General features: G+C 39.0%; 3 protein-coding genes across 3 annotated transcripts; 1 reads left to right on the forward strand and 2 right to left on the reverse strand.

Annotated features, from left to right (window-relative positions):
• Positions 1–2,114: 2,114 nt before the first annotated feature.
• Positions 2,115–9,597, reverse strand: rdh12 (retinol dehydrogenase 12). The gene is made up of 7 exons (XM_084915021.1): positions 9,443–9,597; positions 8,736–8,854; positions 7,506–7,661; positions 7,304–7,408; positions 6,970–7,179; positions 6,486–6,675; positions 2,115–3,142 (listed from the first exon to the last, which is right to left on the reverse strand). The coding sequence occupies exons 1-7, from the start codon at positions 9,517–9,519 to the stop codon at positions 3,040–3,042; spliced, it is 960 nt and encodes a 319-aa protein (XP_084771147.1). The 5' UTR covers positions 9,520–9,597; the 3' UTR covers positions 2,115–3,039.
• Positions 9,598–11,877: 2,280 nt separating this feature from the next.
• On the forward strand, positions 11,878–15,600 carry vti1b (vesicle transport through interaction with t-SNAREs 1B). Its single transcript, XM_084914969.1, has 6 exons — positions 11,878–12,124; positions 12,222–12,280; positions 13,172–13,366; positions 13,806–13,979; positions 14,563–14,624; positions 14,802–15,600. The coding sequence occupies exons 1-6, from the start codon at positions 12,028–12,030 to the stop codon at positions 14,893–14,895; spliced, it is 681 nt and encodes a 226-aa protein (XP_084771095.1). The 5' UTR covers positions 11,878–12,027; the 3' UTR covers positions 14,896–15,600.
• A 982-nt stretch (positions 15,601–16,582) lies between these two features.
• arg2 (arginase 2) lies at positions 16,583–21,953 on the reverse strand. The gene is made up of 8 exons (XM_084914968.1): positions 21,561–21,953; positions 21,392–21,464; positions 18,675–18,849; positions 18,391–18,550; positions 18,159–18,253; positions 17,962–18,066; positions 17,681–17,817; positions 16,583–17,598 (listed from the first exon to the last, which is right to left on the reverse strand). Exons 1-8 carry the CDS (start codon positions 21,678–21,680, stop codon positions 17,411–17,413), a joined length of 1,053 nt encoding a protein of 350 aa, XP_084771094.1. The 5' UTR covers positions 21,681–21,953; the 3' UTR covers positions 16,583–17,410.
• Between the last annotated feature and the right edge of the window lie 363 nt (positions 21,954–22,316).

Here is a 22,316-nt window from a genome sequence, read left to right on the forward strand (position 1 = left end):
CTGTGCCTTTTTCTATTTTCATCATTTTAGAGTTTGGGTTATTCACTGAACAATCAATCTATTATTAAAGAAGAAGATTGTGAGATAAATAAATAATGAAAGCCACTGTTAGTTTTAGCCTTACTGGAATTATGCACTGTTTCCTGAGGCAAACATCAAAATTTGTTAAAAATCATGTAAAAACAAACGTTTAACAAATATAAATTCAATAGATGATTTAGAACAACATTCAGTAATTTAAATGTAAAAGTTTTCCATTATTAGGATATGTAAATATAGAAAAAACAAAGCAACTCTGTCTCAAAATACAAAAAACTAGCGCCTTATGTAAGAAAATGGAGGAGATCATATGCTGTAGCTTTTTTAGTGTCCCATGGTTTGGTGCTTCCTTTGTTGCATTTGTTTATTGACAGGGTTTGGCTGCAGGCATGCCAGTTTGCCACCCACGCTGACCCTCTCACTCCAGAGCGTTATACTTGTAATTTGGCATTATCTTGCAATACTTTGCATTAAAAACAGGCCATCTGTACATCCAGCAACTGTTGCTCCAACTGTGGAGTGTGTGCATATAGCAACATTAACAGTGCCTCCACAGATGTGCAACCTACCCATGTTTGTGCAACATATTTCTTAAATAAAATTGTGAGATAAGTCACAATTCGCTTAAATTCTAGTGATATTATGCCCAATATATGATAAAATCGCTGTTTATTTATTCATAGTTTAATACTGAGAAACTTTATTCTAAATTTGTTAAACTGTGGTAAAGGACTGAGGCTCTTAGATCCTCTTTTTAAACACAGTTGTGTTATGACATGTTGCAACAAATCACTTATGGGATGTTTTTAAATGGTGTTTTTGTTTGAGTGTTACACAACTTTTCCACTATCTTTAATTTTTTTTTTTTTTTTATATGTTATGCTGATGTAACAGGGTCATAAATCACATCTTGTTATAATTACACAAAATGTGTTCTAAACCCTCAAACCGTTCCTTTTATACCTGACTTTTAGGACCTCCAAGCCTGTAGTTATGTTCATTATCAGTTAGAGCCCCTCCTCATTCTTTTCTTCTTCTTCTTTGGTGCAATCCTATAAATACAGTGTACCCCTTTTGCCTCTCCCCTTTTCTACAATTCCCCTGTGGGAGAGGTGGGTGTCATTTCTTTCCAACACCTTAAAACACACATATAATTCAGATTTAGCCACCCTGATGTTTCTGATTGCGATTTTAGTTCAATTATTGTCATTATTAAGCCTGTTTTTTGTTAGATGTTATAAGTGTGTAGTATGTGTGTATCATAAATGTGTTTTAGGCGCCATAAATGCTAGCATGAATATATACTCCTTGCTAGCTTGGAAGTTGTGGTGGGTTGAGCTAACCCTCTTCCCCACTGTTTGTATTTGGTCGTAGAAGCTGGAGTGGGCAAATTATTTACTTGGAGGTCTTTCTTTCTTTTACTTTTTTATCAGACACAACGCAGAATCACACCGGTTACACTGACATAAAATAAAAAATGAGCATGCCTATTTTAAAAAAAAAAAGAACGAGCATTTCTGTTTCAAAACTGGATGTGTTGCCTTTGCCGTTATTTTTAAATAGCTTTAAGATTTTGATGATTTGAATGTACTGACATGGGGAATGGAGTTTTGCAAAATTTCTGACCTTTGAGGCCCCCGGATAGTTGCCTTGTTAAAAAAAAAGCTGCCACATTTTCATTAAGTCCTGTAATATTTTCCCTTTTAGTTTATTTATTAACAGTAACAGCATGTGCTGTGTAAATCATCTTTGTCCACCTAATCTTAGGTACTCGTGCATTTCATTCTCTCAATTTTGGATCTAAAAGAGTTCAAGGAAGTGGCAGAGTTGAAGATTTTCATTGCGAGTGACCAGGAGACGCAGGATTAAAAATGAAAGACAAAGCTGGAGAGACAAGGCTGCGGAGATTGGACAACAAATGTTGAACTTGGGCCTCCCAGTTTGGAAGAAAACCACAGAGATGGTTTCTGGATGGAAGGAAGAGAAGCTTGGTGCGACAGATGAGGAATGCTAGGGATAGGGTGAGATGGAGGCAGGTGACCCCTAAAGGGAGCAGCCTAAAGAAGATGACAAACTTTTTAGTAATATTTCAGTTTTATTTACATAAAATGTAAACATTCAACTGGTAACATGAATGTAAATGTAGTAAAAGGCATGTTTTGACTTGTATAAAACACAGAATGTAAACTCCTGGCAAACCTGCATGTGAATGCTGCAAAGAAAACATGATTAAAGAGATCCTTATAAATTTCAAACTAGTTCTTACAGGAATGTGCAGATCGCACTGAGTAGGGGGTAAAAAAACCAAACAAAACAAAAACAATCTTTGGAAATATGAATGTAATCTCAACTATTCGTTGTCTATAATAGAAAAAAAATCTTATCTTGTACATCGACTATTAGAGTTATGACAAAATACATTTATGCTATTTAAGCAGTGATTTTGGCTCAGACTGTCGCGCATGTTTAATACTTTAATAAATTTTAATCAACCTGGAAACGCTGTAAGAACCCCTGCAGTTGTTAAGAAATGCTGGCACTAAAGTCAAGCAATTTAACTGCGAATTCAGGAAAAAATCATTTGGAAAAAACATAATACTTGATAAAGATGCTGGTCTTTTACCCTGTGTTGACTCCTTACTGTATCCTACAGCATTACAACACATCAAGTTGCTTTTTTGCCTACACTATTCACATTGTGTCACAAAAAATATAAAGTCGAAAAGGTATTTGTGTTTACATCATAATATGGTTGAGTGGTTTTGGTTTGAGAAACTGTTGCAGAGCACCAAAATACTCAAGTTATTATAATGTAATTAATATATTATTACACAAAAAAGCAACTTCACATTGTAGTACCTCTTACTTAAATTACCTGACTGCTTATTAGGTAGGAAAGTACAGAACATCAAAACAATAATGGAATTAATTAAATCAATGAAAAACTTTAATGTTAAGGACTCCTTGGAGAGCTGAGATAGATGACGGTCGAAAGCCTAATTAGTCCCACTCGATTCCAAGAAGCTCGCAGCTGACGTCCCACAGTCTCCTCGCCGTCTCCGCACTTCTTCCCTGTGGGGCCACAAAGGCAGGGGTGCAGTCACTGAAATGAAAGGAGGAGGAGTGGTTATTACATAAGAACTTATGATGCTGTGAGTCATCACCCTGGATACAAGGATCTCTTTTAGCTTGTGTAATCGTATAAGCATTATCTTTTTTTTCCCCAAGAAGCTTTTTTTTAAGTCATAAGAAGTATCAGTTACTCAGATCCAAACATTGGATCCAGTGCTCTGTCTGCCTACAAAGACACCGAACATCTTTATGTGCAAAGTTGTAAAAATAAAAGCAAAGAAGCACAACCAACGCAATGGTGCCTTACAGCAAGAAGGTAGTGGGTTCAAATCCACCAGACTGGGGCCTTCAGGGTTCAGTTAGGCTAATTGGTGATTCTAAATTGCCTCTAGGTATGAATGTGAGTGGTTGTTTGGCTTTCTGTGTTAACCCTGCAACAGCCTGGCAGGGGTATACCCCGACTCTTGCCTTATGACAGCCGGAATAGGCCCCCAACCCTGAATCGGGTAAGTGCAAGAGAAAGGAGGAATGGAAAGATGGAAAAAAAAAAAAAACCACAACTACATCCACTAGAGCTGAAACTGTGCTTCTCCTACTTTTTCTGGATTTGATTCGACAGGTTAGTTTCTCCATGTGCTGAAATTCTGTGTGACTTGTGAATTTTTTTTCTTCAGGTGTCATCAGGTAGTGGACATTAGTGGTTAAGATTGCAAAGTCTCTACTACAAAAACAAATATTAAATCCAATCGGTACATGCGTCCTTATTTTTGATCAAAATTCAAAAAGTAAAAAAAAAGTCAAGCTGCAAAGGGAAAAAAGAAAACCTTTAGGTTCACTAGAGTTTTGGCATTAGTTTACATAAAAAAACATTCAGCTGCTCATCAATGTTACAATTATAGCTGAAAACAATCTGACAAAACTAATAGCAGACAAGCATTTGTACTTCTCATGTGTTCAGTGAACTTGCAAAGCAGGCTGGCAAAACTAACAGACGACTCAAGTAATTTCTGGAATGTTCTTATAGAGGTAACGCCTTCCATCAGATGTTTTGTGTGGCTGCTAAAAGTGAAACTGTGAATATTACATTCTGGAAAATTGTTTCAGTTCATTGTTTTCTTCTTCATTTCATTCCACAGCACCCGAGTTGGTTTAAGGTACATGGTTTGACTTGACCATTTCTTCCCTTTTTAGCTTCCATGTATTGTTCTTTTATTTGCATGCTTGTTTTGTGTATCAGACGTCTTCTAAACTTCCCATCATAGACTACTACCCTGTAAAATTTGTTACAGTTTTGTAAAAAGTGTTGCAAGGCGTACAGGTTTCAAACCAGTCTGCCATGTTAACCAGTTTAACAGCGCGGGCAAGGTTCTGGTGTTGCTGTCTTTTTTACTCCAAACTTAACATTTTTGCATTTCTACATATTTTTTCTAAGGCAACAAAACAATTTATAACTGTTGTGGAATATCCGGGCGGACTTATGCAAACTTGAGTATCAGCTAATTTGTTAGGTACAGCTGTCCAATCACATAGCAGCAACTCAATGCATTTAAAGATGCAGACATGAAATAAATTTTAAACTGAACATCAGAATGAGGAAGAAAGGTGATTTAAGTCACTCTGAAAGTTTCTGGTTGATATTTCAGAAACCACTGGTGTCTACTGGGATTTTCTATCTCTGTAGTTTAAAGAAAATGGTCCAAAAACTAAAGAATATCCAGTGAGAAGCGGTTCACCGAGTGAAAGTGTCACAAACTAAGCTCAGAGGAGAACTGCCAAATTGCTCTGAGCTGATAGGAAGACAACAGTAACTCAAATTACACTTATTACACGCAAGGTATGCAGAAAAGCACCTCTGAGCACAGAACATGCTGAACCTACAGCAGCAGAATACCATACCTGATACCACGGCTATCAGCTAAGAACAGGAAACTGAGACTACAGTTTACACAGGCTAACCAAAATTGGACAATAGAAGATTGTTCCAATCTAATCTTGATTTCTGACGTGAGATTCAAATGGTAGAGACAATATCTGGTATAAATAACATAAGTCTATGGCTCCATTCTGCCTTATACCAACCAATAATGTGGGGTGGGGAATATTTTCTTGGCAGATTTTGGACTTCTTAGTACCAGCTGAGAGTTTAAATATCAAAGCCTACCTGAGTACTGCGGACCATGTCCATCCCTTTATGACTGACAGTATGTTCACTGCACTCTCATGTGAATATGGACCAAATGTTTCCAGCACCTTATTGAATCTATGCCATGAAAAATAAAGGCAGCTCTGAAGGCAAAAGGGGCTCCAACCTGGTATTACACACTGTCATCTTGGTGTATGCAGACCACCACACTAAGGATAAGTAGCAAAGGTCCTAAATATCCTCCACTTGCACACAGTGTTGGGTTTAAGTCAACCCTGCTGGTAAACAGAACCTGTTACTGAAAGCACACAGACACCAGTGTACATTTTACTTGCAAGGGGAGCGTTGGAGAGCAGTGCTGCGACTCGCCTGTCCAAGCAACTCCAACTGATTCCTTCGCTACAGCCCTTTTTATTGTCAGCAAGCAATCATTCATGGATATGCAATTACAAATACACGTGGCGTTCTTAAGCAGGCATATCTGAACAACATCAGTGTCTGTATTCTGTGTGTGTGGGTGTGTGTAGGTGCATGCGTGTGTGTTTCCAGCCATACTATACATAGACATACGGCCTTTCAATGAACTTAAACTGTATGCAGAAAAGCAGATGTAAGCGTCTTGCTAAACTATAAAACCAGGGACTTGCAATAGGCCATATCTCAAATGCACATTTAAAGGTGTGACTCTTGCACTTTTAAGAAAACAACAGGACAGTCTGGTTTTTATGATGTCGAGACTGCTTCCTATCATCTCATGGTACACAAGTGCACACAGAATCTTATCAGACCTAATAAGGATATGATTTTTATCAGCATACAAATGATTATATGTTTCTAAGCACAAATGACAATATAAAAAACATCTCACTCTTACACACAGTGTGTGTCATTGTGGTGTGGACAAACTAGTTACCCAGAAATGCTACTGTAGCCTTTTCCAGCTTCCTGCCTACGTTTTAGGATTTTTCTAAGGTCCTTTGACAAAAGTTGTGATATAATATTCATCTAAAAGGTCCCAGCAGTGAAAAATAAATTTCCTTTAAGTGTAAAACCAGGCTGATAAATTAATAACAATGACAAAGTCTTTCATGGCAAAACCATGTTGGAGTCACTCGTGTAGATTAAGGTGTCAAATGCTCTGTGGTCAGGATGGAAAGTTTGGTAGCACGAACAAATTATAGGTTGGTGCTTATACAGATTTTTCACTTCCTTTGTCTTTCTTTGGTCCTACCTGAAGTGTTTCCCAGAGATAGAGTGCAGTTCCTCTGCAATGGCACAGTAGATGCTAGTCTGTGCTCCTTCCCGTGGAGTTTTCAGGAACACGGAGAAGACGGTGAACAATATCGTCATCAGAGTTGAATGTCTGGTCAGGTCAGAGTTTACCGTCCCCGGATGAACAGAGTTCACTGTGACATTAGTTCCTGTGAAAGAAATGCACCAACTTTTTGTCACAATTTTATCAGCTTAAATTTTAGGTAAAAACATTTCTTCTGTAAATTTTCATGTTGGCTTTGGCGACATACTTCCATTTCAAAAGCGTGTTTATGAAAGACTGTGTTGTCACATTTAATAGTTGAGTCTTCCATTTAAGAAGCCTCAGAACACCTCGTGATCACCCTTGGCACAAATGCTCGTCATTCCTTTCTCGGATATGAATGTCACATAGTTTCTCCCACACTTTGTGTTGCTGGTTACAGTGTTTTGTATTTGTGTACCTTTGAGTCTGGAAGCCAGCTCTCTGGTGAACAGTACGTTTGCCAGTTTGCTCTGGCAGTATGCTAATCCGCTGTTGTAGCTGCCCTGGCTGTGAAGGTCATGGAAGCGGATCCAGCCAAAGTTGTGTGCCAGAGAGGAGACCACCACAATCCGAGCCGGAGCGCTGCGCTTTAAAAGCCCGATTAGAAGGGATGTCAAAAGGAAGTGGCCTGCAACATGTAAGAATCATCCTTTCAGTGTATTTTATTTTGGAAATAACCATCCCCACATTGGAGACGAATTGATTTAATTGCAACGATTCACTGATTCCAACAGGTTCGATAAAAGCCCTACCCAAATGATTGACTCCGATATGCATCTCAAAGCCATCGACAGTTTTCGTGTAGGGGCACATCATCACCCCAGCGTTGTTTATAAGGATATGTAGCTGGTTGACTTCTGAAAAAGAAGAGAGCATCACACAAAAAAAACCTATTTAATAACCACACACTTGGGCTCTGTAGATGTGAGTATTAAAACGCTAACCTGTGCTCACCTCTTAGGAATTTCTGTGCGAAGGCTCGTATAGAGCACGTATCTGCCAAATCGAGCTCCCGGACCTCCACTCGTGCTTCGGGGTAACTGGCTCGTATACTGGCCGCAGCCTCCTCACCCTTTTCCACATCTCGACACGCCATGATCACCCGAGCTCCTACCAGGTGACAAAGAAGCAGCAACTAAACTATTAACAAAGAGATGAAGCCAAATAGAGGTTTGGTGTGTGGTTTGGAAGAATCAGATTTACTCCGTAGGGAAATTATGTAGCTGACCTGTTAGTCAGTGATGTAGAAAAGCATTTTCACTGATGACTCAGAAAACTTTGTAGAGAATGCACTTTATTTTTAAAGGCCAAGTAATTACTAAGTCCCACACGCAGGAAATATTTGAGACTGTTGAAAGATTTAATCTGTTACAATGTCATCCACTAAAAAGCATTAAAGAGTAACTTAATGCTGTAAGGTATAAAGTGCCATGGAAAAAGCATATTCCCCTTCCTGATTCCTCAGATTTTTTCTGCACATTTGTCATGCTTAAATATAATAAAAAAGCTTTTAAATTATTATATAATTTATTAATGGGGGGGAAGCAATCTAAACTGACCTGGCTGGAAGTGAAAAAAATAATTGTTCAGTTCAGAACTAAAGAAGCCTCTTCACAAACTTTAAAGAAATCCAGTTGCCTTCTATCTCAAATTCTTAAGATTTTAATGGCATGTGAGTCATCATCAGCGACAAACCCAGTCCTAATCCTGTGCTTTCAGAATATTTAAGTGTTTTTTACATATTTCTTTAACATTTTGTTAACGCCCCTGAGTATTTGGACTGAGGTGAGAAAAAATGAATCATTCTAACTGACATGCATCAATCGCTTTCACTCGCACCTAATACATGAAGTTAGGGTTGAAGCTACGGTTGGAGGTCATGATCAACTCATAGGATTGAATTGTTGTTGTTTTTTTCTTAATTAAACCAAAATAAAACTTTATACCTGTTCCAAACCCAGAGTGATGGCATATTGACCATATTATAATCATAAAACAAGTCAAGTATTTATGTGACTACATTTAAAGCGAGGATTTCCTTGAGACCACAACAGCTAATTGTGTCACACCATGGTCCATTTTATTATGAATATTTTAAATGGGACAAGGACGCTGATTTCAGTCTTATTGCTTTAAGAGACTGCTGCTTTCTCTCAGCAGCAGGTTATGGGTTTAAAGAGGCACCTCGAATTGCCAGATCCAGGGCAGTCTCCTTCCCAATTCCTGTGTTGGCTCCAGTGATGAGGACCGTCTTCCCATCAAGACGAGTTGTGGACTTGCACATTCTTCCTGCTGCATATTTTCTGCACATACACACACAAACAAGGCTGATTTATGCCACACAAATTCTGCATCATCAAATGCAGCAGACAGCTCCATTTAAATGACTAGCAGCCCCTTCTGCAGTCTCTAAATGCTATGCCCCCGTTAAAGCTGGCATTGTGGTGAAACCGGGTTAATTATTCACACAAAAACTTGCATAGTGAAGTGTGCAAGTGGTGCGAAACACACGCCAGTGAGCAGGGCCGCCACATAACCAATAGCTCTCTTGGAGTGTTGTATGCATATATAACTCCTCCCACGCTCCGGCTGCTGATAGGCCCGAGCAGCTCAGACGGAAGACACCCGGTTCATCTGTGCAAGAAAAAAAACACCCTCCCACAGCTCAATTTTTCTATTTCATTGATCAGCAGCCTCGAGTGAAATCACCGTTAACGTAAAGCATTCACAATTAACGATCATGTGGCTTCATTAATCAAACTGATCCTCATCGTAATAACTACACCACACCACCTAAATGTCTTGTTAACCAAGTAATAACCTGCCCTGACATCCAGTGTTAAACTCTGCGTTTAAATTCTAATGACTGAGCGCGTGAAGTGGGCGCTTACCTTATTTGTGGCGCAAATAAAATCACCAGCAGCGTCACCACTCCGAGGCCCGCGATAATTAATAAAAGGAACATCATGCTATGGATGTGCGCTCCTCTGCCTCTTCCAGCAGGATGCTACCGAAGTGTAGGCGGAACAGCTGATGTCAAAGCGGGAATGGGGGTGCGAGCTGCAAACGGATGGGGTGAAGGTTGAACCACGCGCAGGATCATGGGATTGTAGTTCGATGCGTGACAAGATGGCTACTGCTTAACAGGGTCCACTGAGTTTGCAGCTGGGGGCAGTGATTTTAAAGTGAAATGTCATAAAAGGAAATTAAGCTCATTTAGTTAATAAATTATTAACAACAAAAAGACAAAGACGGAGTCACTTGTTTCAAATGTTTCTAATTTTTTTGTTAAATGTAATCTGCCCCCTCTTAAGCACGCACAGAAAGTCAATTTAATGATTTTTTTAGCCATTTGATAGCAGTAAAAATCCCCTAAATGTCATTTTAAGCCGGAAACTTCATTCATTTTGCTAAAATAAAGAAAAATCGAGGCTGCTGTGGGTCAAATTAATAATAATGGATTGGATTTATATAGCGCTTTTCAAGGCACCCAAAGCGCTTTACACTCTCACATTCACACACTGGCTACAGTTGTAGCCACAGCTTCCCTGGGGCAGACTGACAGAAGCAAGGCTGCCATATCGGCCCCTCTGGCCAACATCGGTAGGCAGTAGTGTAAAGTGTCTTGCCCAAGGACACAACGACCAGGACAGAGAGCCCGGGGATCTAACCGGCGACCTTCCGGTTACAGATGCGCTTCCCAACCCCCTGAGCCACGGTAGCCCGATTAGACCCTCATCTATTCAAATTGATTTTAGCTGCACCACTCTGGGTCAAATCAAGGAAAATTGTGGTTTTATGTAACTGTAGATGCCATCTTTGTGTATTTTTTTGTGGGAAAGTGGTGATGGACTTCAAAGGGGACAGTTCTCGCACATTGTTGCAAGAACTGTCTATTTTTCTGCAGAGACAGCGATCTGCTGGTCTTTTAAACAATTAAATAGTAAAAGTGAAAGTGATCAAAGCGAATGCACCAAGGTAATATAAGATAAGTTAGGATAAGAGATAAAATAACTCTTTATTGTCATTGCACAGTCATAAATAGTGCAATAGTACAAGGAATTTGGAAACTGTCCCACCTCGATACTAAACACAACAAAACACAGGTCAAGGTCAAGTTTATTTATATAATGAACCTCTGAGGTGCCTTTTTGTGTGCTATGGTGCAGTTGGAGAACCATACAGAGATACAGTATGTCAGCACACTTTCAATGTAGCAACAGTAGAAGACAATCAGCAGTTCCCCCTTCAGGTCCAATTTTCTGAGGATTCTTAGAAAATGGACACACGGTTGGGCTTTCTTTTCAACCGCCGAGGTTTTTGAGCTTCATTGGGAGTCTGTGTCTATGTGCACGCCTAGGAACTTGAAACTGTGTGTTTTAAAGGTATCCTGGCCTCCTCCTAAAGAATTGGGTTTCAGGTTAACAAGTAATTCTAAACTGGCTATGTGAGATACCACTTGAAGTGTGTAGTGTTATTCTTACCTAACTGAGATTAAAACGCAAATCAACACAGGGGTTGGTCGGGTCATAAGGCTGTAAAGGCACCTAGGCTGCCATTTCAGCAAATGTGGGGAACACCTGTTCTGTGGTCATTCTTTTTTCCTCCTGCCTCGCAGACCTCGCAGGACTGTCTCCAAACCATTCCCCATAGCGGGTTGCCTCTACCATCTTGTAAACCTTTATGAGGATGTTTTTATGACATAGTAGTGAGGGCAGTGTTAAACAGTTGTATTTGTTATACACTAATATATATATAATAAATCCCGAGGTTCATAATGTGCCATTTTAACTTTCAATAAGATACATTTTAATAATTTTGACAGTGATGTTTTGATGGCTTAGGTAAGAACAAAACAAAACAAAACAATAAACCCGAAATAATACTCCCCCTGCTCTCTGAAACATTAATCAATGATTAATCACCCATTTATTTAGCTAGACAGGCTATTTATACATTCAAAATAGATCTGTACTTAAAAATTTGTTATAGACGCTTACTATGAGGAAATTCCTCCAGCTTCAACAAGAGGAACTCTGAATCCATGTAGTTTCATTAACAGAATAAACACAAACATTTCCCAAGTAGCTCGGTTTAAAAACTACATTTCCCAGAAAGCCTTATTAACGTTGTCTCTGTAGCGCCGGAATGAAATAATCATTAAATAATTATCCAGGTGATTTTAAAACACGCTTTTCACAACATTTCGCTATTTTGTTTTAAATTCCTACATAATTGTGTTTTTTTAAAATATTTTTTCAATTTCATATCTAGTAAAAATAATTACATTTTAGTACGTTTGCGTTTTGTTCCGGAGTTACGACGGTCGGTCGAAAGCCATCCGGAAGAATCCCGAGGATCTGATTATCGTCATAGCAAAACTACATACCTAAACTTGTGATCATAAAAAGTGTTGTATTTTACAATAAAAGACAAAAATAATTTCACAAGAAAGGACATTTAAACGACACGCAAAATGTCGTCGGAGGAATTCGAGAAGTTGCACGAAATGTACCGATCGTTGTACGAGGAGCTGAAGCTGATGCCAGATAAGGCTCAGAAATCTCACGGAGGTAAATACTTGCTCATAAAGCCGAGATCAAAAATAACTACGCCTTAGAATATAAGTTCTGTGCTTTCTAAGTAACACTTGTACTGTCACTCCTGCAGAGGAGAGGAAGAGGCTGGTGAGGACCTTCGATGAGAGACATGGGGAGGCTGAAGAAGTGGTGAGCTGTTTATCTTTTCCCCCATTACAGCTAGCTAAAGTTCACTTGACTACTAGCTATGTCTTTTTCATGTAAATACACTTTTTTTCTTAAATTGAGGTTGAAATGAACTTTTAAAGAAATTTACCACCAGAGAAATAGTGAATTATCAAAATAATACACGCGTTTGTTGTGCAAATAACACTTGGTCAATACAAAGTGGAAACCTAGTGTACGTTTTACCCCCCAAAAGGAATTTTTCCCTTGTCCAGTCTTTTTGGTAACCACAGTGCATTTCAAGTAAAACAGTGAAGTTAAAAATCAATTTTTATTTTATTATTATTATTTGTGTTTTGTTTATTGACACAAACCTTTTCTAATTGTTATTCCATCTTTTAGCATCAACATATTTTAAGTAGTTATTTAAGAATTATGCACTGCAAATTATGTCCCACAACATATGTGCAAATCCGTTACCAACACCTGTTTAACCTGGAAAAGGACGAGACAATGAATGACATGGCAATGATGCGGTTTCATGATTGAGTCTTGTGCTAGCACCAGCGTTGGATATTTACTTATACATATTTTGTTTTTTTTCCTCCAAGATTCTGACCTTATTACCTATATTATTAAAATCTGAGGGGTGTTTCTAATATGTTGGCCATCAAGTGTATAAGAATAAAACCGAAATAGAAGAACCTCTAATTAAATTTAGTTTACAGCTCTCTTTAGTATTCTAAGTATGCCCCATTTTTAACTGTGCATGAATTCAAATGGCACTGAAATGTTCTGGCTTACGAAGGTTAAGCCTAAACTAGTAAATAAATTGATAATATATGCTTGTTTCTATAGAGTAAGATCCTTTTTTGTCTTTTTCTCAAACAATAACATTTTCTTGTCTTTCTTCAGTTACAAGGAATGGAAGAGGAGCTGCGCGTTGCCCCTCCGTCCTATCGAAATTCAATGAGCACAAAACTGCGTATGTACCGGCGAGACCTCGGCAAGCTTCAGAGAGACATGAAAAACTCAGCACCTGGCTTTGGCTCCTCGTACAACACAGTGCCAGGAAATCATGGCATCTACTCTTCACAAAATCAGCACAGTGTGAGTTAGGGGCTTTGGGGTGCTTGGGTTTGCTGTTGCAGACGTGTGACAGGCCCTGTCACGCGTCTGTTTCGATGCACAAAACATTATTTTATGATGCTGCTGTTATGTCAAACTGCATTTCTAGGGTAAGATTTTTTCTGGGTGTGTGTTTTTTTTCTTCCTCTTTTTGCTGAAGAATATCAGTGCGCTGTAACATAAGAAAAAATGCAAATAGGAGACACACAAATCAAGAAAACATCTTCATCAATTTGACACGAAATCCTCTGAACTTATTAGGGCTTATTTTTCAGCAGCACTTACAGATCCAGACTGTATTAGACTGAGAAAAATGTCAACCCTGGTTCCTAGTGATCGTTGTGGATGTCTATGTAAGTGTATTTCCAGAATAAATCTGCTTAAACTTGGTTTCATTTGTCCCTTTTCCCCATCTTTGCAGACACACCTGCAGTCCCAGAGAGCATTGCTTCTTCAAGGTACGGATGCTCTAAATAACGCCAGCCAGAGTATTGAGCGCAGCCAGCGCATCGCTGCTGAGACGGAGCAAATTGGCACAGATATCATCGAGGAGTTGGGAGAACAAAGGGAACAGCTGGATCGAACCAGAAACAGAGTGAGCTGAGAATCATTATTACGCTTGTATTGTTGTACTGTGCTGTGCAAAAGTCTTTAGCCACCTGTGATGTCTATATGTCACTGACCTATGAATCGTTTAAGCTTAAAAAGGCACCTAAATCAAATGATGAACCAGTGTTGATGTGTCTACACGTGACAGACAACTTATCACAAAAACACATTATTAGTTTCTAATTTTTTAGTTAAATATGAAAAATGCCAAATATAACAGGCATAAAATAATATTTTTGCACTAAAAATGTGATTTCCAAAGAGCTACTACCTGTCAGCTTGACATATCTCACTATCCTGTGCAGTCCTTAAAAATTTTAACGTAACTAAAACTTTAAATATTAACTTCCAAGCTCATTAGCATTTTAAAAACTCTGTTTTTACCTTGTGTGCTGTATTTTCATGCATGTTTGCACGTTTCAATAAATCGATGCATATATTTCCTTCCTTCCTACCAAACTATAAAGAAACGAATAGTGGCTCAAGACTTTGGCACAGGACTGTATGATGACGATATGATCTGAGATTAGTAGGTTTGTTAAAACTCTTCTGTTTTGTTGTTTTTGTAGCTTGCGAATACTGGAGAGAACCTGAGTCGTAGTAGAAAAATTCTTCGTGCCATGTCAAGGCGGTAAGTGCACCCTACAAGACGTCTTGCACCACAGTAGTTCCTTTGTTTTTTTTAATGCAAATTCAATATTTTTTGTGTGTGTCTCATGATTCTGATGATTGGGGTCTCTTTTAAATGTTCTTGGAACATTTGAGCACAGTGTAAGCATCTTATTGTTGCTTCTTTTCTGTCTTACAGGCTGGTGACAAACAAGTTGCTACTGGGCATCATCATTTTAATGGAACTGGCCATTCTGGGTGCTGTGATTTACCTGAAGTTTTTCCGAAAATGAGCAGACTTACGTTTAAGTTGTGGATCCAGGGCAAACTCAGACTCTATCTGTCTCTACTGGCTATCCAGTAGCAATAATAACACTGTCCTGCTGTTTTCAGCTATCTGTGTCTGTGATGGCAATGAAGGCCTGAACTCTGACAGGGGATTCTGTCCATTATTTGATGTGAATGGCAATTTGCCAACTTGCTAATGGACCAAACCTACAGAAGCTCTTTGAACTAAGATTTGCACTGTCACTTGATGCCGTTGATGTCCTGCAGGATGATGATCTGGACTTGTCTGCTGGCTGTTACAGATCCCATGGATGATTCTTTGTAGCATCATAGCTGAGTCAGAAAACAAGCTAATTGAGCCCACATGTCTCTCTGGGTGAAAGCACTTGTGAAATGTGACTGACAGTTCTAGAAAGCTATAAGTCTCAGATTGGGTTACAAAACTGCTCAAATTCAACTGCTGATGTATGAATATCTTTTACAATATGATGAAAAAGCACCTAACAAAATAATTTCTTTTCTGTGTTTAAGTGGTTGTGTGCTTAAAAAAAGACTTAAGTTTTAAATCAGATATCAGTGAAATAAATTAATGCAATGTCTTAATACAGTTCATGCAAAATTACTGTACGATTCAAAAGTCACTGTTATAAATAGGTTTTTGGTTTCCGATTTGATGTCTTTCGCAACATTAAAGTTGATCTTTAACCTCAGTTTGCATCTGATATTTTTAAGGAAGGAAGCCAAACAGTTAAGAAAGATACTCTGTGGAAGCCCTGATCAGGTAATAAAGGGTAAACAGCACCTGTTACCATAGAGTTGATTCTCAAATAACTGACCATATGGTGATTTCCAGTGGTGTTAAGGGAAACGGTACACCTGCTGCAATGTTTTTCTATTCCATCATGCCCACCTGGTGTGTTCTAGTATACAAACAAATTTGGTGACCTGGTTATGTATGACAGGGACATTGTAGAAAGAAGGAAATATAATTTTAATGTGTTAAAATATTACCTTCGAATTTCTTCCCATCTTCTTAAGCACAAAGGGAACATTCTAGGGTTTATAACCTAATTTAAAATAAATCTCTTTCAATAAAAAGCCAGGACACTGTATAAAGTACAAATGCAAACAGAATGCAGTGATTTAGTTAAAAAATAATACTCAGATAACTTTTCCATTTTTTTCCATGCTCACATGTGTCCAACAACGAAACATGCTGCTGGCAAATATTTTCAGTGTGACATGTTTGGATTGCAGGCTGGCTGGTTTAGCACTTTCGAGTAGGTACGGATACATATGTTACTGTCATACATACAGGGTGTGTTTGGGTATGGTCTTGCTGAAATACAAAAGGTCTTACCCGAAAAATACTGTGTTTTGATTGTTCCTGTGCTATTTTTTAAAGAATTAATATGAGTAATATCTTTGGTAAATCCCCAGCTTGGTGGGGAAATGTAATGATTTCTATTTAATCATTCTATTTCACACACTGGGGCGTGTTGACTGCTCTTCCAGTCCAATGTACACCATAGAAGAGTAACCATGAGGTTCAGGTTTAGGTTAATTAACGTGAAATGTGGTAGGCATTCATGTTCATCCTCAAGGTTATTCTTTGGTTCTTCATTTAGTGCATTCATCAATTAAAGCAATATATTACTTTGATCACAAAATAATGAGGAGATAAGACACACGTAGAAACAAACAAAAATTTTTAATCATAATAAAGGAAGACCAAAATAGAAGCTCTTTGTTACAAGGACAATAGTCATTCAGTAGCCACATTAAACTAAACATAGATAACAAGCCATACTTTAGTTCACGCATAATGATTCAAATAGTTATTACTTTTTCCAGGGATGCTGAAATAGTGGTGCACAAATCACTATAGTCCATGTATTGATTCACAGTAAAAATACAAAAGTAAACTCTAAAGAAAATACAGTAACTACAACTATCACAGAAGTGATAGCATACTTCTAGTTTTAACTAACTGGCACAGCCACAAAACAGTCCAAAGTAGACTGTGAACTTCAGTCGTCCATACTCAATACTTTTTGTACCGCTGATGCAAGCTAATTCTCTCATAAACCAAACATGATAGATACTTGGCAGCTGTGGCAAAGCACACCTAAGATTAACCACCCACCCATCATTTCTTAGCCACTTATTGGAGATTTGCAGGGCGCTATCAGAGATAGCCAGACAAGTTATTACACATAATAATAATAATAAAATAAGTTAGTATTGCTGTATCCCCAATAGCTGTATTGGTGTCTAAATTCTGTCAAAGACGTTTCTCAGCATTATCAATATGAAGAAAGATTATGCAAAGCCCTTTCGTAGTTTCATGAATCTCGACATATTTTAGCTTTCAAAGTGAAAGACCAAGCAGCAGAAAAATAGAAAAAAAAGCTTTAAACTGTCACCTTTCAAATAGATATAGTCTTTGCAGTCTTGTATTTAAATCTGTGGAATGGTCAGGGATGACAGTGTTGAAGTCCATAGCTTTGCTTCATGCCCTTAGAGGCGAAGCTCTGTGTCGTTTTTCCCAGGGGGAATTTCGTCCATGGATGTGTGAGCGCCTTCTCTCGTCTGTCCCAGTGATGATGCAATGACATCAACTGCTAACGTGGCAGTAGCCTCCACAGCTTCAGGACTTGCCCCAAGGTCAGGATTTACTTCTACCATGTCCATGACTGACAGCAGACCTGCACACCAAGATGATGACAAGTTAGATTCGAAAGCCAGACAGTCAAAGGAAATGAAAGCCATAAATGTAGTGATCTGTACCTGTGTTATGAATTTCCTCTGCGATGTAGATTCCCTCTCTGTAGGTCAGACCTCCATTTACTGGTGTTCCTGTGGCGGGAGCCAGAGACGGGTCGAATGCATCGATGTCAAAGCTCAAGTGTATTGGTCGTTGTTTTCTGTCAGGATGGTAATAAAATTCAACATCTCAGTTCAAACATCTATAACTGTTTTTTGTATAAATTAAAAATTGAAAAATTAAGAACATTTTTAGTGTTATCATTTTAAAATCTATTATAATCAAAATCTATTAATAATAATACCTTGCCAGAAGATGGTCGAAAGTGACTTCCATGACCCTTTGGATGCCTAGTCTGTCGATATCTCTCATGGTGAAATACTGGATACCGAAGCTCTTGAGGAATTGGCTGCAATGCACAATTTTAAAATACATCAAGACCTATGTTTCAGAGTGCACCCCAGTTTCGTGTACTAAAACGTTTTAAATGTAATTACTTACTACTCCCCAGGGTCAACATCCCGCAGTCCAATGTACACCAGGTCTCTTGAGCTGAGAAATGGCTTAGTCCAGGAGAACCCAGGGATATCTGGCATCTGGTGAGTGAAAAGAGGTTGTTTAATATGTCATACAGGATACTAAAAAAGCAATAATACTTTTTTTTAATTAACAGAATCCCTTTTGTAAGTATTTTTTTAATATATCTTTAGTGAAGCTGAATGTTTTTCCTCACCTTGTCTTGCAGCTCTTTGAGCATGAATGCTACAGGTTGGCCATGGAGGTTTCCTGAAGGGGAGGTCATAGGGGTATTGATATCTGCATGAGCATCAACCCAGATAAGGCACAGGTCAGGACTATGCTGGGCATGGCCGCTCACTGATCCAATAGCAAGGCTATAACAGATGTAGAGCAGCTTTAAAGATATCTGTGCAATGGATTCATAATATTAATACAAATACTGGATTTGTTGTACAGAGTAGGCTATCTTGTAGTATTGCCAATATTTTCTGTTCCTACCTGTGATCACCTCCCAGCATAAGAAGAGTGTGGCCAGCACTGACAGCATTCCTCACGGCTCCAGACAGCTTTTTATTTGCTGCACCCACAGTCCGAGGGAACTTTACATCCATGTAGGGCTCATCCTCCTCCAGGTGTTGGAAGTTCAGATCCCCAAAGTCATGGACAGAAAAGTCTAAAAACACAACAACAAACATCCATACATTTAAACTACTTTGCGCTGTGTCACACTTGCTGCAGTTTACAATGACGCATTGAACAGAAGTGCACTATTTTTTCAGGAAATCTGAACAAAGGAACTGGTAACCTGATGGTTTCAAACAGCCTGGGGATTTGTAATTAGCAGACGTGGTATGTGCAGGTGTCAGTTAGGCAGCCTACATAATCCGTAGCTCCCGTGACTTAACATGCGTTTGTCTGACCTTGCACTCTCATGGGTTTGAGTCATTCAATGCCAGTGGAACTAGTGACGGAGCACTTTCCGTTAGTCTTGTTTCCCACATCGGGTCAGGTTTCAGTGACTGTAGTTTGCCTTATACTACGTGGTTGCAAAAGATTTAAAAGTTTAGATATAGACTGCGAAGTAAACAAGTGAAGTGTTTCACCATATTAGGGTTCATCCAGCTATATGAGCCTTGATGGTAGTGTAGTATTACTCTGCTGATCCAAGGGTGACCAATGCGGTTCATGACTATTCGTAGACAGGACAGGAATAGCCCTTGTTTGATGCAACAGTGAGCATCTCTTGCAAGACAATTCATAAGTTTGTCAAAGGGATGAGCTTTTAAATTTTAAATGCAAGATTACTAGCGCTATAATTCATATGTAAAGGCATGTTAAATGTTTGTAAATGCCAGTGATTATTGGTTTGATTATATCTATATATTTTTAATTTAAACAATTTGTACAAATTGACAGGAAACATAGAGAGTGTGAAGATGTAAGAGTACATGGCAGCTACTTCTCTTAGTGTTTGGTTTCATGTGTCCTCCTCTGTTAGTGACATAGCAGCTAGATCTTATTTCATTGCTGCCAATTTGGCCACCAGGGAATTGATTCCTGGCCAACATTTTACGTTAGATTACATATATTCAGGTTTTATTTTACTTTTTATAAACCCACTTGTGATAAACATCAAGGTTGTTACTATAAAAACTTACTATAAAACTTACAACAGTCTCTTTGAGATTCAGCAACGTAAGAACAAACTGATGAGTGTGTGTGTATATATATACACTCATTTGATACAGTTCAAGGTATTTTGGACAATATAGTCATATGTAATTGTGCAGATCCACTTAGTGGCCATACAGAAAAATGAAAGTAAGCCAGTGATGCACTGTATAATGTATGTGTAACACAAAGGGAGCGCTCTTCCCTTTGCACAACATGTTTACGACTCGTGAGCTGATGTGTGGAACAGAACAAACTGGATTACCTGGGTAGTTAGGTAAGGGAAGTTAGGAAGTTACAACCTAAAGGCCTGCATTAAGCTGCCATTGTCACACACCTTCATTGGTTTTTCTGTTATATTTATAGAGGCAGGAGCAGTTTGTGGTACAAATGGGGATTCTGGTGAGCTAGGAAGTATCACGACAGCAGATTTCCATTTCATGTTACTTTTTGGGTGAAATTTCAAGACATTACTTTGGACATTTTGAGTATATTTATTAAGCATAAAACAGATTAATTTGAACTACCTTTACTACAATAATTAATGGAGGCCATCGTGATTTCCATTGTGTTTGTTCCATGCACAATATTAATCTACATTAACCTTATCACTCCAAAGGTACTTAACTATGTCTGGATCACAGATAGAATTTAAGTACCCTGGGATAGCTGTGACCTTATCATGGCCTGTTAAGAACTGGCAGGCCCTCCTCTCTTTATTCATGAATCCTTAGTGGAATTTCAATTACAATGGCACCTCGCTGACATGAGCACAGAGGGGGTTCTTTTCACCTGCTGTGCTTTTCACGTTAAAGGTACCACTTCTTTTCACACCGGACTGCGTGGGAGTTTTCATTTGGACCACATAAAAAGTAAAAGTGTCTGTCACTGCAGTGACGACATAATGGAAATAACACCGTCATCTTCATTCTGGGCTCTTACGAGCATGTGCAAGAACGGCGGTGGGGGGTTGGGGGCAAGAATGAATGAGCAATACGTGTAATTTCTCACGAGAAGAGCGAGAAGCCGGCGTGCCATGTTGACAGTTATCACAATGCCCTCCTGTATTGTCTCGTCTTTCAGTCCTATGCACGAGTTTGTAGCCATTATACAATAACATTTCGACGAGGATTAACATCAAACATCGGAGAGGATGTTCGAGGTTTCTCTCTTTGACTGGCTTTAATATGGCATTAAACATGCACAAATATACATTCGGGAGCCTATAAATAAGTCTAGTTTTACATCCTATTTTATTACACGACGTTTTATCCTGTAAAACTAATGACTAAAGCCTCAAACTGGACTCGCGCGTAAATCACTTTGTTCTCCGACACATGTGCGCCAAATCTCTCTCATTGGTTACATATCATTTGTTTATATTTACTTTCTCCCGATTATGTAACAGACTGACTGACGACCGAGCGCTGAAGCTATGTCTGTCTAAAAGTCTTCCGGGTTAAGCTGCAGGTTACACCCAACGACAAGTTACATAACCCAGCACCACCGGCAGCTCCAAGATTATCCGCTCGTTCGACACTTACCAAAATTTGAAAGCCTCTCCATGAGCCCCGCATCCCTGATGACTTTAGGGCCATGCTCCACACCTCTCTTTTTCTGTAGGGAAGGAAACATGGGAGTTGTTAAACTGTTAAAGATGATAGGCTCTTTAAAATTAATGATAATATAAAAAAAAAAAACTCAATATCTTACTTGTCCTTTTGAAAACGGAGCGCCAAGCACGGCCACCGAATGAGCTCTGCTTTGCTGGCAAGTATGGTTGAAATGACGGGAAGAGTGGGAAAGACGGGAAAGTGCTCCTCTCAAAGCCATTCTCGGAAATTAAAAGTCGCCTCGGTCACAATGAAACCGACTCGGAGTCTGACGAAAGCTCAGAGAGATGTTGCGCCGGAGGATGCTGAATGTGTCGTTGGTGCAGGAGAGGCGGTCTTTATGACTCGTCAATCTACTGAATATTTATGAGACTGTGACTCTGACAACGAATACGAAGCGATCTCCTCTTAATTCAGTCATAAAATCAAAAAAATCTCTGCCGCCTACCATAAAAAGCGTAATTTCTTTTAAGCGTTTGCAACGTGTTATGAGCTTTTATTACCGAGGCGCGTCTTTATATATATACAGCGTCTGACGTCAGGTTGAATGACACACCTTCGTAGTAGCCAATAGCAACTATGGAAGGAAGTGGGTTCGCTTTTAGGCGTGTCCTGCAAACTGATGTGGGCCAAGGGGTGTTTTGTAAAATGTTGGGACGCTCTGCTGCAGTGTCATCAAAGTGGAAATTTCCACAGACGCAGCGTAGTGTAATGATCCGCTTGTTTACATTAAACGCTCTTGACCGATGTGTTTGTCCACGCGTGTTCTAAAGCTCCGGTCAAAACATATCCCACTTGATTTCAGGCCAACATAAAAACATGTTATTATCTGGGTGAGTGTATTATTACGGGGTTT

This window comes from Perissodus microlepis, chromosome 19 (assembly GCF_051167445.1).
Source record: "Perissodus microlepis isolate ML-2025 ecotype Zambia chromosome 19, ASM5116744v1, whole genome shotgun sequence".
NCBI lineage: Eukaryota > Metazoa > Chordata > Actinopteri > Cichliformes > Cichlidae > Perissodus > Perissodus microlepis.

Coding starts and splice junctions, on each gene's coding strand:
- vti1b (XM_084914969.1), top strand. CDS start 12,028: ATGTCGTCGGAGGAATTCGAGAAGTTGCACGAAATGTACCGATCGTTG. Junction 12,281..13,171: donor ATGGGGAGGCTGAAGAAGTG/GTGAGCTGTTTA, acceptor GTCTTTCTTCAG/TTACAAGGAATGGAAGAGGA. Junction 13,367..13,805: donor CTTCACAAAATCAGCACAGT/GTGAGTTAGGGG, acceptor CCATCTTTGCAG/ACACACCTGCAGTCCCAGAG.
- rdh12 (XM_084915021.1), bottom strand. CDS start 9,519: ATGATGTTCCTTTTATTAATTATCGCGGGCCTCGGAGTGGTGACGCTG. Junction 8,855..9,442: donor TTATTTGCGCCACAAATAAG/GTAAGCGCCCAC, acceptor GTGTATGTGCAG/AAAATATGCAGCAGGAAGAA. Junction 7,409..7,505: donor CGCACAGAAATTCCTAAGAG/GTGAGCACAGGT, acceptor CTTCTTTTTCAG/AAGTCAACCAGCTACATATC.
- arg2 (XM_084914968.1), bottom strand. CDS start 21,680: ATGGCTTTGAGAGGAGCACTTTCCCGTCTTTCCCACTCTTCCCGTCAT. Junction 18,551..18,674: donor ATGCTGGGAGGTGATCACAG/GTAGGAACAGAA, acceptor CATCTGTTATAG/CCTTGCTATTGGATCAGTGA. Junction 18,254..18,390: donor TCAAAGAGCTGCAAGACAAG/GTGAGGAAAAAC, acceptor TTCACTCACCAG/ATGCCAGATATCCCTGGGTT.